The following is a 16069-nucleotide window of genomic DNA, read 5'->3' as shown; positions in this document are numbered from 1 at the left end:
ACAGGCTAAGTACATTTCAACATCTGTTGCTTAATGATCATTCATTGGCCTGTTATAGATGTTTCTGTCAGTCTTTGGTTCAATTTTATCTGGGCTAGATCCTCTCTTGTTTCATTTAAATTTCCTCCTCCAGTTCTGAAGTTTGGCCTTAGATTGTTCCTTGCTGTTTATCACTATAATCTACACCTCATGACATAACAATGGTTCTTAACCATGTTTCCTGAAAGAAACTTGGTCTATTTGGCCCATCTCATTCTCCAGCCGTAAATCAAAGTTGGACCAAGATTGTGTTGCCTAGGAAAGCTCCCCTGAATGTATTTGAGAGATTGGAAGTGCTGAAGAAATTCAGCAAGTTTAGCAGCATTTGTTGAGAGAGGAACAAAGTTAAAGTTGAAACTGATATGACACATCTTCAGAACAGTTCTGAGTTCTTGCTGTAATCGTACAAACGGGACCAACTTTGAGTATTGTGCACAGTTTTGGTATCTATGTCAAAGGAAGAATATCCTTGACTTGAAGATGGCACAAAAAAGCTTCCTTGGATTGATTCCTGGGATAAGAGAGTCGTCTTGGGAATGATTGAGTACACTGGGCCTACATTCTCTTCAGAATAAAATAATGAGTTGTGATCTTATTAAAACATAAAAGATTCTGAGAGGGCTTGACAGAGTAGACATAGAGGTTGTTGTCCTGGTGGGTTCCAGATTCAGGGATCATAGTCTCAAGAATGTGACAAAGAAGTCTTCACCTGTCTGGTGAAGTTCATCTCCAACAATACTCAAGTGACTTTAGCTTAACAAAATGCACAACAAAGTAGTCCACTAAAACAACAGCCAGTTCAGCATTTTATACACTTGCTCCCTCCACCACTGGCACAAAAGAGGCAGAGTGTACACCATCAATAATATGCACTCCAGCCACTTGTCTTCTTTTACAGCACCTTTCAAACACATGACCTCTACCACCTTTTAGAATAAGAGCTGCAGGCACATGGGACCACCGCCAGCTGCAGGTTCCCCCGCAAGTTGCACACTATCCCAATCTGGAAATAGCCATTCCATCACTGGATCAAATTTGTGAAATTCCCCCGGCTAACAGCATTGCAGATGTACCTACATCACAAAGACCACATGTCAAAGTTATGGATTCTCTAAGGCTAATGGTTCACGGATCTCGGAGAAATCATGAAACATAATCTCCGATTGGGAACCTTCTGAGAGTTACATGTAAAACGTCCCATCTGGGTCACTTCTAAGTAAATCATGCCCCCAGCCACCCACATCCCCTTCATGCCAATGCATGGTCTTTGCAATGGCCATTTGTCCAGCATATATACACAGGACAAATAAACGTCCTACAATTCAATTTTAAAAAAATGTTAAACACACTAAGCATCATTAATAGCAGCTTGACTGACAACCCAGGCTCATAAAGGGATTAACTCAGTAGCGGTCTGGATTTAACAACTGCAAGGAATTATTGACTTTGCTTGATTGACATCTTGAGCTAGTTATATGAAAGGTAAGTTTTCTGTGACTTCTTTTGTCATTGTCACAATGTTTATCCACATTAGATTAGGAACAGTGAAGTGGTTACAGCTTCTATTACTGTCAGAATGAAGAAAGTATTCATTATTCCAAGAGGCTCATGAATCTTTTAAAGATAAAGCAGATGGCTCCTGTTTATGCTTACCTGATCCGTAGTACAGTAAAAGAACCATCTTTCATACCCAGAGCAAGATGAATGCCATCTGAACTCACAGCAACAGAACGAATTGCTTCTTCCATATTGCATCGAGCAATCAGAGCATGATCAATAAGGCTCCATATTCTGAAAATATAAATATATTATACCATAAAACAGTGACAAATGCTCTTCAGTGTTCTAAATATCATGATCTTCAAAACTGATCCTGAAAATTTTGTATTGCAATCTTCAGTCCACAAAAAAACTAAATTAGTTTGAGTAGTTCCTATCTTCCTCAAAAGATAATTTATATTCACAACCAATAATGAAATTGAACTGAGGTGATGTTTCAAGCTAATAGTTATTTGTCCCCCAAGAATTTGAACATTGTTACATTAGAATCAGATAACTGAATTAAGTCCATCTAGAACTTATTTATACTTTCAGTAAATCTCACTTTCCTTCCTCCCACTTAATGGCTGCTGGTAACTAATCAGTATAGTCAGTTGTATCTCATCAGATTTATTCACTTTAATTCTCTATTCATTCCTAATTGAAGCATAGATGCTGTGAAAATTTAATAGTGTTGGAAGAAGAAGAAAAAATAAGTCACACAGAAGAGTTGCATTTGAGATGCTTATGCTTTCGCACATTTATTCCATTTGAAATATGATAATTTAAGAATGCACACCGATTAATATAAACTGAACAAATGAAGTAAATGCTTCCAAATAAAAAATGTCTTCTTTCTCTACTTATGGCTATCTACTCCCTGTAGGTATACATCACAATTTCAAAATTCATTCTAATCTATTATTCCAAAGAAAATGACAGTAATCAAAAATTATGAAAGTACAGCACAAATCTTATGACATTTTAATGGTTGGTGGTAGTTTATAGATTTTGGAAAGTTTCTGTGCATCTGTCTTTAGCTTCAGTTTCACGTGTATGAGATTTCAGATTTCAGTTTCATGAAGCCAAAGTTCAAAACTAAATTTGATCAGCAAAAATAATCACCTGAACTTCAACTGAGGTTCAGATGCCAAGATATGACAACAAGAAGTAGCTCAGAATAGCAATAAAATCAATACACAAAAAGGAAAGTAGCTTATGTGACTGCAATGACACGATGTCATAAAGAAGATACTACCAAGTATTCCTGCAGAGTAGTGTACCAGGTTTAGCTCCATCAACATAAATGTGATACATCAAAGATAGCTTTTAAAAGGTAGCTTTTTTATTCAGGTCATGTTACAAAGCTGTACATTATTGAAACTCCTTGCTAAAGGACTTATTTTTATCTTACTACTTTGCCAACAAACACACAATAATGTTCTTCAGGGAAGGAAATCTGCCATCCTCACCTGGTCTGGCCTACATGAAACTCCAGAGCCACAGCAATGTGGTTGACTCTCAACTGCTCTCCAAAATGGCCTGGCAAGCCACTCTGTTATATCAATCACTGTGTAGTCCAGACAAAGAAATGAAACCAGACGGACCACCTGGCATTGACATAGGCAGCGGAAAAGACAATGGCAGAAACAGCCCTGTTGACATTATAAAGTTCTCCTTATTAACATCTAGTGGCTAGTGCCAAAATTGAGAGAGCTGTCTCACAGACCTCAAGCAACAGCCTGACATAGGTATGGTTCCCTGAGTATGACTGACAATGTCCCAGTCACCACCATCACCATCCTTGGTGATGTCTTATCCCACTGCAGGACAGACCCAGCAGATGTGGCGGCACAGTGGTATGCAGTCGGGAGGTAGTTGCCCTGGGGTCTCCAACATTAAATCTGGATGATGTGAAGTCTCACGGCTTCAGGTTAAATGCAGGCAAGGAAACCTCCAGCTGATTACCAGGTGCCGTCCTCCCTCAGCTGGTGAATCAATACTCCTCCATGTTGAGCAGCAATTGGGGAAAGCACTGGGGGTGGCATGGGTGCAAAATATACTCTGGGTGGGGAATTACAATGTCCACCATCAACAGTGGCTCTGCAGCAGTACTACTAATGGAACTGGTTGGGTCTTAAAAGAAATAGCTGTTAGACAGGTCTGTGGTAGGTGGTAAGGGAATCAACAAGAGGGGAAACTATACTTGATTTCATCCTCAATCTGCCAGCTACAGATGCATCTGTGCTTGGCAACATCCGTAAGAATGGCCACCGCACGGTCCTTGCGGAGATGAAATCCTGACTTCACGTTAAGAATATCCTCCATTGTGTTGTATGATACTGTGCTAAATGGGACAGGCTTCAAGCAGATCCAGCAACTCAAGACTGGGTATCTATAAGGCACTGTGGGCTATCAACAGCAGCAGAATTGTACTCCAACACAATCTGTAATTTCATGGCCCACCATATCCCCTACACAACCACTACCATCAAGCCAAGGGATCAACCCTGGTCCCATGGAGAGTACAGGAGGGCTTCCCAGGAGCAACACCAGGCATATCTAAAAAGGAGGTGTCAACTTGGTGAAGCTGCCAAACAGGACTTCAAAACAACATATGCAGCAATTGATAGACAGAGCTAAGCAAGCCCCCTCTACATCGCCGAGGCCAGACGCCAACTCTCCGACATTTCCTCCTACCACCCCCTTGATCATGACCCCACCCCAGAGCACCAAACCATCATCTCCCAAACCATCCACAACCTCATCACCTCAGGTGACCTCCCACCCAGGGCCTCCAACCTCATCGTTCCCCAACCTCGCACTGCCCGCTTCTATCTCCTTCCCAAAATCCACAAACCTGAATGCCCTGGTCGACCCATTGTCTCCGCCTGCTCCTGCCCCACCGAACTGATCTCCAACTATCTAGACTCCATTTTCTCCCCCTTGGTCCAGGAACTCCCTACCTATGTCCGTGATACCACCCACGCCCTCCACCTCCTCCAGAACTTCCAATTCCCCGGTCCCCAACACCTCATCTTTACCATGGACGTCCAGTCCCTCTACACCTGCATTCCCCATGCAGATGGCCTAAAGGCCCTCCACTTCTTCCTGTCCCGCAGGCCCGACCAGTCCCCCTCCACTGACACCCTCATCCACTTAGCCGAACTCGTCCTTACCCTCAACAACTTCTCTTTCAATTCCTCCCACTTCCTACAGACAAAGGGGGTGGCCATGGGTACCCGCATGGGCCCAAGCTACGCCTGCCTCTTTGTAGGTTATGTGGAACAATCCCTCTTCCGTACCTACACTGGCCCTAAACCCCACCTCTTCCTCCATTACATTGATGACTGTATCGGCGTTGCCTCGTGCTCCCACGAGGAGCTCGAACAGTTCATACACTTCACTAACAACTTCCACCCCACCCTTAAGTTTACCTGGACCATCTCTAACACTTCTCTCCCCTTCCTGGACCTCTCTGTCTCTATATAGGGCAACCACCTAGAAACCCATATTCATTTCAAGCCCACCGACTCCCACAGCTACCTAGAATACTCCTCCTCCCACCCACCTTCCTGCAAAAATGCCATCCCCTATTCCCACTTCCTTCGCCTCTGCCGCATCTGCTCCCAGGACGAGGCATTCCAGTCCCGTACATCTCAGTTGCCCTCGTTTTTCAAGGGCCGTAACTTCCCCCTTTCAGTGGTCGAGAACGCCCTCAATCGTGTCTCCCACATCTCCCGCACCTCATCCCTCACAACCCGTCCACGCAATAAGAACCAAAAAAGAATCCCCCTCGTCCTTACGTGCCACCCCACCAACCTCCAGATCCAACGCATCATCCTCCGACACTTCCGCCATCTGCAATCCGACCCCACCACCAAAGACATCTTTCCCTCCCCACCCTTATCTGCTTTCCAGAGGGACCACTCTCTCCGTGACTCCCTTGTCCGCTCCACACTCCCCTCCAGCTCCACCACACCCAGCACTTTTCCCTGCAACTGCAGGAGGTGCTACACCTGCCCCCATACCTCCTCCCTCACCCCCATCCCAGGCCCCAAGAAGACTTTCCACATCAAGCAGATGTTCACCTGCACATCTGCCAATGTGCTATACTGCATCCGCTGTACCCGGTGTGGCTTCCTCTACATCAGGGAAACCAAGCGGAGGCTCGGGGACCGCTTTGCAGAACACCTACGCTCGGTTCGCAATAAACAACTGCACCTCCCAGTCGCGAACCATTTCAACTCCCCCTCCCATTCCTCAGACGACATGTCCATCCTGGGCGTCCTGCAGTGCCACAACGATGCCACCCGAAGGTTGCAGGAACAGCAACACATATTCCGCCTGGGAACTCTGCAGCCCAATGGTATCAATGTGGATTTCACAAGCTTCAAAATCTCCCCTCCCCCTACTGCATCCCAAAACCAGTCCAGCTCGTCCCCGCCTCCCTAACCTGTTCTTCCTCCCACCTATCCCCTCCTCACACCTCAAGCCACACCCCCATCTCCTACCGACTAACCTCATCCCGCCCCCTTGACCTGTCCGTCCTCCCTGGACTGACCTATCCCCTCCCTAACTCCCCACCTACACTCACCTTTACTGGCCCCATCCCCGCCTCTTCGACTTGTTTCTTTCCTCTCCACCTATCCTCTCCTCTATCCATCTTCTATCCGCCTCCCATTCTCTCCCTATTTATTTCAGAACCCCCTTCCCCTCCCCCTTTTCTGATGAAGGGTCTAGGCCTGAAACGTCAGCCTTTCTGCTCCTATGATGCTGCTTGGCCTGCTGTGTTCATCCAGCCCTGCACCTTGTTGTCCCACAATTAATGGGTCTGGTCTGAGCTTTGCAGTCCTATCACATCAGTCGTGAGTCGTAGCAGACAATTAAACAACTCACTGCAGTAGGGGGCTTCACAAATATCCCCATCCTCAATGATGGAAGAGCCAGCACATCAGTGCAAAAGATAAGGCTGAAACATTCACAGCAATCTTCAGCCAGAAGTGCCAAGTGGATGATCGATTTTGGCCTCTTCCAATGGTACATGGCATTACAAAGTCTTCAGCCAATTCAATTCACTCCACATGATATAAAGAAACAGATGCAGACAGTGGATATTGAAAAGGCAATGGGCCCTGATAACATTCAAGCAATACTACTGAAGACTTGTGCTCCAGAATTTGTTGCACCCCTGGCTAAGGTCTTCTAGTACAGTTACAATACTGCCATCTACCTGACAATGTGAAAAATTGCCCAGGTGTGTCTTGTACACAAAACGCAAGACAAATGGAACACCGCCAATTACTGCTCCATCAGTCTACTCTCGATCACCAGTAAAGTGATGGAAGGTGTCATCAATGGTGCTATCAAGCAGCAGCTGCTCAGCAATAACCTGCCCAGTGACACCCAGTTTTGGTTCCACCAGGGCCACTCTCATCCTGACCTCATTACAGCCTTGGTTCAAACAGGGATAAAAGAACTTAATTCCAGAAGTGAGGTGAGAGTGACAGGCCTTGACATCAAGGCCACATTTGACTGAGTATGGCATCAGGGAACCCTGACAAAACTAAAATCAGCAGCTATTGGGGCAAACTCTCCGCTGGTTGGCGACATACCTGGCACATTGGAAGATGGTTATGGTTATTCACAGCTCCGGTACATCTAGGCCCAAGCATCTTCAGCTACATCATCAATAACCTTCCCTCCATCATATAGTCAGAAGTGGGAATGTTTGCTGATGATTGCGGAATGTTCAGCACTATTCATAACTCCTTAGATACTGAAGCAGTCCATGTTCAAATGCAACAAGATCTGGACAATATCCAGGCATGGGCTAACAAGTGGCGAGTAACATTCACGCCACACAATTGCCAGGTTATGACCATCACCAATAAGAGACAAACTAACTACCACCCTTGACACTTAATAGCGTCACCACCACTGAATCCACAGTAACAATATCCAGAAACTCAACTGGACTCATCAGATAAACATTGTGGCTACAAGAGCAGGTCAGAGGTTAGGAATATTGTAGAGAGGAACTCATCTCCAGACCCCTCAAAGCTTGACCACCATCTACAAGGCACAAGTCAGGAGTGTGATGGAATACTCCCCACTTGCCTGGATGGGTGTAGCTCCAACAACACTCATGAAGCTCGACGCCATCCAGGGCAAAGCAGCCCGCTTGATTGACAATATATCCACAAGCATCCACTCTTTCCACCACCAACGCTCAGTGGCAGCAGTGTGTACTATCTATAAGATGCACCGTGCAAATTCAAAGATCCTTAGACAGCACATTCCAAAGCCACGACCATTTCCGAATAGAAGGAAAATGACAGCAGACATATAGGAATACCACCATCTTCACATTCCCCTCATAGCCACTCACCATCCTGACTTGGAGGTATATCACCAATCCTTCATTGTTGCTGGATTAAAATCCTGAAATTCCCTCCCTAAGGGCACTGTGGATCAACCTACAGCATGTGGACTGCAGTGGTTCAAAAAGGCAGCTCACCACCACCTTCTCAAGGGCAATCAGGGAGGGGCAATAAATGCTGGCCAGCCAACAACACACATGTCCCACAAATGAATAAAATAGTTAAAGCAGATGTATATACACAACATCATAATGAGTAGCAAAATCATATATTGAACTATAACATGTATAGTCTAATCTGATTGCATCAGAAATATAATTTAGTCATATATTGACAGTGTTGGACAATACAGAAGATGTGATCTTACAAGGGCTACTGGAACCAGCATGTCTGGAACGCAAAGTGCCATTTAGATGGAGCAAAATGTTTTAAGAAAATTTTAAAACTCCTTTTGCAAATATTAAAGAAAAATTCTCAGGATATGGGCATCAATGGCAACTTTATTGTCCATTCCTAGTTTGCCCAAGAATATTGTCATTGGTCTTCTTGAATGTTGAAGCCCAAATGCTGAAAGTACTCCCAGAAAAGCAGACAGGAGTTCAGGAGGAGGAAAGCTTGTAAGCAAATCTTCATTTATCTATTCAAGTGCCTAAAGTTCCAGTTTATTTCTGAACAGAAATCATTCCAGGATTTCCACCTTTGCTGATGTACAGAATAATTTCCGAATATCAGTCCTAAATTTTATTCACTTGAAACCATGACCCATTGTCCTCGTCTCACCATTTCAAATAATGTTAGATTTACCTTCGATAAGTACCTGCATCATACCTCTAATGAAGAACAATGTTCCAGACGCTTCAAAGAAGTACAGCTAGATAAAAATTGACACTGAGCCAAAAGAGAGACTATTAAGAAAGTTGACTGAAAGATTTTTCAAAGTGACAGATATTAAAGGAAACAGGAGCTTAAGAAGAGAAATTCAGAATGCAAGGTTTCAACAACTGAAGGAATGCCAGTAAATGACAGGGTGAAGAGGGCAGGTGATTCAAAAAGCTGATGGAGTTGAAGCAATGTAAACTTTTCAGAAGGTTGCACAGCTGGAGAAGACTACAGAGATAAAAGATTTGAGGTTATGAAGGGACTAACATTAGAGGCATTTGGACTGAGACACAGTGTAGGTTGAACAAACATGATGGGAGAATGGAACTTGGTGTGATATTGAAAACAAAGTTTTTGAAGAGAGCAAGTTGGTCCATTCTCTTAACTATCATATATACCTCTACAAGAGCACCTCCCAGGACACTAGGGATCAACCTTCTCTGTACTTCTACCACAACTTGAATGTGTTCATTGTGTCCTGGTGACTAGACGTATACAAGTATTCAAGTTGCAGACTGACCAGTGGACTGAAGAGCTTGGTCTCACATTAATTTGATTTTACTCTATTGATGGTATAATGTTGATCAATGTTCTGCATAGTTTAAACATGCTGAATTTGACTGTTATCTGAAAGAGAAGAGGTCTGAATAAAGCACAAATAGACAATATTAATTGCTTTAGCTGAAAACTTCCAGGACAATATGGAAAATGTGGAAGCTGAATATACCTGCTATGTTAGTCCTTACACCATTCTGTTGAGGGAATAAGTTGTGCTTGTAAATTTGTTAAAAGGGCGTTGCTTGAATGGAAGTACAAAAACATACTGAAATTATAATGTATCATCATACCATCTAATAGTCATGGGATAATTATCACAATTAATTATACAAACCGAACAGATCGATCATCACTTCCAGTTACTGCTAAAGGCTTTGTTGGATGAACTGCTAAGGCCCAGAGTTCTCCTTCACAGTGTCCTTGCATAATTAGGAAAGGCTTGTTGCGTTCATGTACCACAATTTCAAAGATTTCACTGTCTTGTGTACCAACCAAAATATGATCCCCTTGCCAGCACACGCTCCTTACTGAGAGGCCTGGTAAAGATAAAGAACATTAAAAAAACTAACTAGATTACAAGTATTATTATTAAAAATCTGTATAGATATAAAATTATAGGAGATATTAATAATTCTAAAATTATACACCATTGCAGGAAAGACCAAATAACCACGTAAAAGATTTTTGGCTATACAAAAGTAATAACACAATCAGGATATATATGAGTATATCAATTCGGACAGTATTTTTTTTAAAGTTCACTTTTAGATCATGAGCTTCAATACAAATTTATTAATCTGAGAGGCAATACATAGAATGGTTGGGAGATGAAATTTTTGTAGGCAACTTAACACTGTCACTGAGAGATGCATACAAAAATACATTCACATACATTATCTCCTTTTTTGTCAAGACTGGAATTATTTTTTGTACAGACAATTTCCCTTATGCATGTGTACCATCTTTCCCTGTAGACTCCAATTCTCACCCAATATGGTTTACCTCCTCTCCAGATTTTACTCAATACCTCCTTATGACTACAGCCCATAAGGATTCAGTAATCACCATAAAATAGCATGGGTAATTGTGACTGCACTATTGTTTATACTGGTTTCACCATTCCACACAACCCATTGACCTACTGTGCGACTTTATTCATTTTTAAGGGAACCCTGACCACCAGAAATGCCAATAATGGAAGAGCTGAACATGATCCCTAACTGAGGAATCAGCTGCTCAATCAGTTTTGACTTAGTCAACAGAAAAGATGAAAGAACCAAAAGAAGGCAATAATCTTCAAGACTGCCACTGTCTCACAAAGAACCTTGGCTTTGCAAATAATTGCACAGTACCATAAATTAAGAGTCATAATTCTTTCACGTGAGCTCCAGCAACAGTCAAATGCATCAGCTTAGATCAGATACTGTTGCATTGAATGATGCTTGAAGATGCTTAAAAAACACTTAGAAACACAGCCAATGGGATCCAGAATTGGCAGACTGGCAGGAACTCGAGGGCGATGGTCCAGCAGGTGTTTTTGTGAGCAATGAGTTTCTGCAAGGATCATTGTTGGGGCCCTTGCTGTTTAAGGAATAGATGAATGATTTTGATTTGAATGTAGGAGAGTTGATTAGTAAGTTCTTGGGTAATACAAAATTTGGTAAGATAATAAATAGTAGGGAGGATAGCCTTGGATTACAAGAAGATATAGATGATCTGATCAGCGACAAATGGAATTCAATCTGGATAGGTGTGAGGTAATGCACTTGGGCAGGACAAACAAGGGAAAGGAATACATGATCAATGGTAGGATCCTGGGAAGCACTGAGGATCAGAGGGACCTTGGTGTTAAGGTCCATCAGTCCCTTAAGATAGCGAGGCAGGTATTAAAGTAATTAAGGAGCCATTTGGGATAACTGCCTTTATTAGCTGAGGCATTGAGTTTAAGAACAGAGAAGTTATGCTAGAACTATATAAAAGATTGGTAAGGCCACAGCTAGTGTATTATGTGCAGTTCTAGAATCCAGATTAATCGGAGGAATGTGACTGCACTGGAGAGGTGTAGAAGAGATTCACCATGCTGAAGCCTCAGCTGGCAAGTTTTATTTACAAAGAGAAATTGAACAGACTGGGGTTGTTTTCCTTGGAGTGGAGGAAACTGAGGGGTGTCAAGATTGAGATGTGTTGAGGGGCCACAGCCTTGATTTGGCCATAGAGAAATTGCTATGTATAAACATAGGAACTAGAAATAGAAAGAAGCCATCTGGCCCCTCGAGCCTGCACTGCTATTTAATAGGATAACGGCTGAATAGATAATGGATGATTTGAGAGTTTTTTTTTTCTATCCATTTTTGTGTGATGTGGGCATCGCTGGCTGGCCAGCATTTCTTGCCCATCCCGAGTTGCCCTTGATAAGGTGGCGGTGAGCTGCCTTCTTGAACCGCTGCAGTCCTCCTGCTGTGGGTTGACCCACAATGCTATTAGGGAGGGAATTCCAGGATTTTGACCCAGCGACAGTGAAGGAACAACAAAACATTTCCAAGTCAAGATGGTGAGTGACTTGGAGGGAATCTTGGAGGTGGTGGTGTTCCCATATATCTGTTGCCCTTGTCCTTCTAGATGGAAGTGGTTGTGGGTTTGGAAGATGCTGTCTGAGGATCTTTGGTGAATTTCTGCAGTGCATCTTGTAGATAGTACACACTTCAGCTACTGAACGTCGGTGGTGGAGGGAGTGAATGCTAAGTTTCACATTTCATCTATCCTACCAGATTTTGATTTCCTTTTTATACAAGAATCTATCTATTCCCACCTTACAAATATTTAATGACTATGCCTTCACCATGTTGAGTCAGAGTATTCAAGAATTGCACAACCCCCTGAGAAAATAATCTCTTCATCTTTGTCTTAAATGGGATAACCCCTATTGTGGACTCAGCCACAAGAGGAAATATCATTTTTATACCTCATCCAGACCATTCAGATCTTTTATAATTCAATCAAGACAATTCTTATTCTGCTAACCTCCAGTGAAAACAAGCCCAGACTATGCAGGATAAGATAACCCATACATTCTAGATAATAACCAGCAAACCTCCTCTGGACTACTTCCAAATCATTTACATCTTTCCCAAGTAAGACAACTAAAATGTATGCATTCTGCGAGATGTGGTCTCACCAATGCTCTGTATAACAGAAGCCAAACATCCTTACCTCTAGGTTTAATTTCTCTTGTAATAAAGGACAATATTCTAATTGCCTTTTTTATTACTTGCTGTACCAAGAATCATAAAATCTCTACATTGCAGAAAGAGTCTGCACCTACCCGTTAAACAGCGAGTCCCACACTCCCCGACACACCTCCATAATCCTGCATGGGGTTTTAACTATGGCTAACCAACCTAACCTGCACATCTTTGGACTGTGTAAGGGAACTGCAGCACATGGAGGAAACCCATACAGACATGGGGAGAATGTATACATTTCACACAGACAGTCACCCAAGGCTGGAATCAAACCCAGGTCCCTGGCACTGAGGCAGCAGTGCTAACCACTGAGCCACCATTCACCATACCTGCATACTAACTCATGCCCGAGAGTTCTGCAGTTGTTCTTTATTCAAGTACTACTCTGTTTAAGTGAACTATTTTATACTTTCCTTATGTTATATACTTCATCTGCCAGAACATTTTCATATTCACTCAACCTATCTATATCCATCTGCAAACTTGTCAGACAATAAGACTGAAGACAGAAGGAGCAGAGATACACTATTCACCTAATTGAGTCTGCTCTGCCATTCTAGAAGCTCACAGTTGATCGAATAATTCCTAATCCCACTTTCCCAGTTTTTCTCTATAACTCTTAATTCCCTCATTGATTAAAAATCTGTCTACCTCAGTCTTGAATATACTTAACGACCAGCCTTGGCAGTCTTTCAGTAAAGAATTCCACAGATTCACTACCTTCAGAGAAGAAGTTCCTACTCAATCCTATCTTAAATTTACAACCCCTATTCTGAGATTACATCACCTCTCATTCTTCTAGATTACAATAAATACAGGCCCAACCTGTTCAATCACTTCACTTAAGACAATACCTCCAAACCTAGCACTAGTCTGAAATAACTACAGCAGCTGGTATCCACTCACCAAGTCACCCTTTATTTACACAAAGAGAGTTCTTGACACTGATCCAGCTCTCTGTGACAAGAACCTCTGACCTCCTATTTATATCTGTCAGCCAGTGTTCCCTGATTGCACCAGATTAACAGTCCCAATCAGGGAAATATTCTATGAGGTCCACTTGGCTGAGCTTGTTACAATAACTACAAACCCAGTGAAACTTCTCCAAAATGGAATTGCAATTATGTGTTTCCTTAGAAAAGAGGCCCAAAACTGTCTCCGGATTCCAACTGTGGTGTGACTCATGCCTTGTATCATTTTAGCAAAGCCTCCCTACTTTAATACTCCATTCCCTTTGAAATAAACAACTTTCATTTGCCTTGCCTATTACCTGATGAAATTGGATGCTAGCTTTTCATATTTATGGATGAGGACTCCCAAATCTCTCGGTTCTGTGGCTTTCTGTGGTTTTTCTCCATTCAGATAATATTCAGTTCCTCTACTCTCCCTACCAAAGTACATAATTGCACTACACTATATTCCATCTGCCATGTCTTTGTTCACTCGCTAAACCCTGCAAACACTCTGTGACATCCTCACCACGTCCCTTCCTGCCGGTTTTTGCGTTATCTGCAAACTTGGTTGGAATATATTCACTTTCCTGATCAAAGTAATAATTATGGCCCAGCACTGCCCTTGTGTCACAGGTTGCCTTCCTGAAAATGCCCCCCTTATCCCAAATTTCTATCTTCTATTAGACAGCCAATCCTCTTTCCATATACTATCTCCAGAAACATGGGCACACCTTATATACTTTTCGCACATATTTTCTTGACTATATCTATCTCATCCACAAATTTAACTATAATGCCTTCACTCCCCTCATCGAAATCATTAACTTAAATTGTAAAGGGCCAAGACTATGTAGGCACCACAATCTCAAACTGCCATTCAAAAAATGGACCTATTATGCATAGTCTCTATTTTCTGCCATCCAGCCAATCTTGTATCCACGTTAGTATGTAATTTCCTAAACCATGAGCTCCTACATTATGTATAAACCTTTGCAATGGCATCTTGCCAAATGCCTTCTCAAAATCCGAATATGGTATGTCAACAGGCTCCCCTTTATCCACAATACATTATTCCTTCAAAAGAACTTCAAACAATTGGTTAAATATGATTCTCTTTCACAAAACTATGCTGCCTCTTCACAATTGCCTTCAGTTTTATTAAGTTCTCTCGATAGTCGGAGTCTGAGTGGAAATGTCAAAACTAGGGGCCACAAATTGGGGGTGGGGGAGTTTAAAAGATGTGCAATGCGGGTTTTTTTATACAGACAGTGGTAGGTGCCTGGAACGCACTGCTAGAGGAGGTGGTACAAGCAGATACATAGCAACATTTAAGAGGCATTTAGAGAGACACATGAACAAGCAGGGAATACAGGGATATGGACTATATGCAAGCAAATGGGATTAGTTTGGAATGGCATCATGGTTGGCACAGACATGGTGGGCCAAAGGAGCTATTCTTGTGCTGTACTGTTCTAAGTTCTATAACTTCCTTATTGATTGATAAATAGCCTTTTCCACAATGGACATCAAGCTAGGTGGCGTACATTCTCTGGATTTCTGCTTCTTTCACGTCTTGAATAGACAGATTATATTGTTAATTTCACTTTTGATGAAACCTTCTTAGAATCTAGTGAATTGCTCAAACTACCTCATAAGCATTAAACCACTACTTATACTGTTTCATTAGTCACCTCTTTAAGACTCTTGAAAGAAGATCATCAGTACCCATGGATTTCTCAGCTCACAGCTCCAACACTCTGCTCAGTACCGCTTCCCTAGTAATTGTAATTTCACTAAGTTCCTCTTTTCTTTCCACCTCCTGATTTACAGTTATTATTGGGATGTTTTTACACATTCCTTCACACCCCCTCTATCCATCATCATTATCATAGAATCATAGAATTTCACAATACAGAAGGAGGCAATTTGACCCATTTTGTCTGTACCAGCTCCTGATAGAGCTAACCAACTCTTCTAGCCCTATCTCTTTAGTCCTCTAAATTCATCACTTTCAAATATATATCCAGCTCTCTTTTAAAAACCCCCTTTGAATCTACCTCAATCAATCTCCTCGGCAGTGCTTTCCAAATCTTAACAACTATGAGTAAGGATGCTTCTCCACGTCATATTCCTAGCTCTCTTACTGACAATCTTGAAATTGTGGCCCATGATCAGTGACATATGCTTCTTTACCTTGTTCCTAATTTTGAAGACCTCAATAAGGTCACCTCTTAATCTCCTCTGCTCCGGGGAGAACAAGCCCAGTTTCTCTAATCTTTCCTCATTCTTGCTATCATGTTAGTAAATCTCCTTTGTGCTCTCTCCAGGGCTTTAACATCCTTTCATAAAGAAGGTTCAGAACACAATACTTCAAATCTGGTATGACCAATGATTCATGCGTGGGAGACCATGCCTCACAAATCTGTTAGAGTTCTTTGATGAAGTGACTAGGAAGGTTGATAAGGGCAGGGTGGTA

General features: G+C 42.3%; 1 protein-coding gene across 1 annotated transcript in view; it reads right to left on the bottom strand.

The window, feature by feature from the left end:
• eml5 (EMAP like 5) overlaps positions 1-16069 on the bottom strand; it is a 225903-nt gene that overhangs the window by 132703 nt on the left and 77131 nt on the right. Inside the window, exons 7-8 of the mRNA XM_048600073.1 lie at positions 9733-9934; positions 1693-1830 (exon numbers count right to left, since the gene is read on the bottom strand). Coding sequence (XP_048456030.1) covers positions 1693-1830; positions 9733-9934 — 340 coding nt within the window. The remainder of the gene's footprint in view (positions 1-1692; positions 1831-9732; positions 9935-16069) is intronic.

This window comes from Rhincodon typus, chromosome 8 (genome assembly GCF_021869965.1).
Source record: "Rhincodon typus isolate 14 chromosome 8, sRhiTyp1.1, whole genome shotgun sequence".
Taxonomy (NCBI): domain Eukaryota; kingdom Metazoa; phylum Chordata; class Chondrichthyes; order Orectolobiformes; family Rhincodontidae; genus Rhincodon; species Rhincodon typus.
Note: the sequence above shows the minus strand (reverse complement) of the source record. Positions and strands in the feature narration are given on the sequence as shown.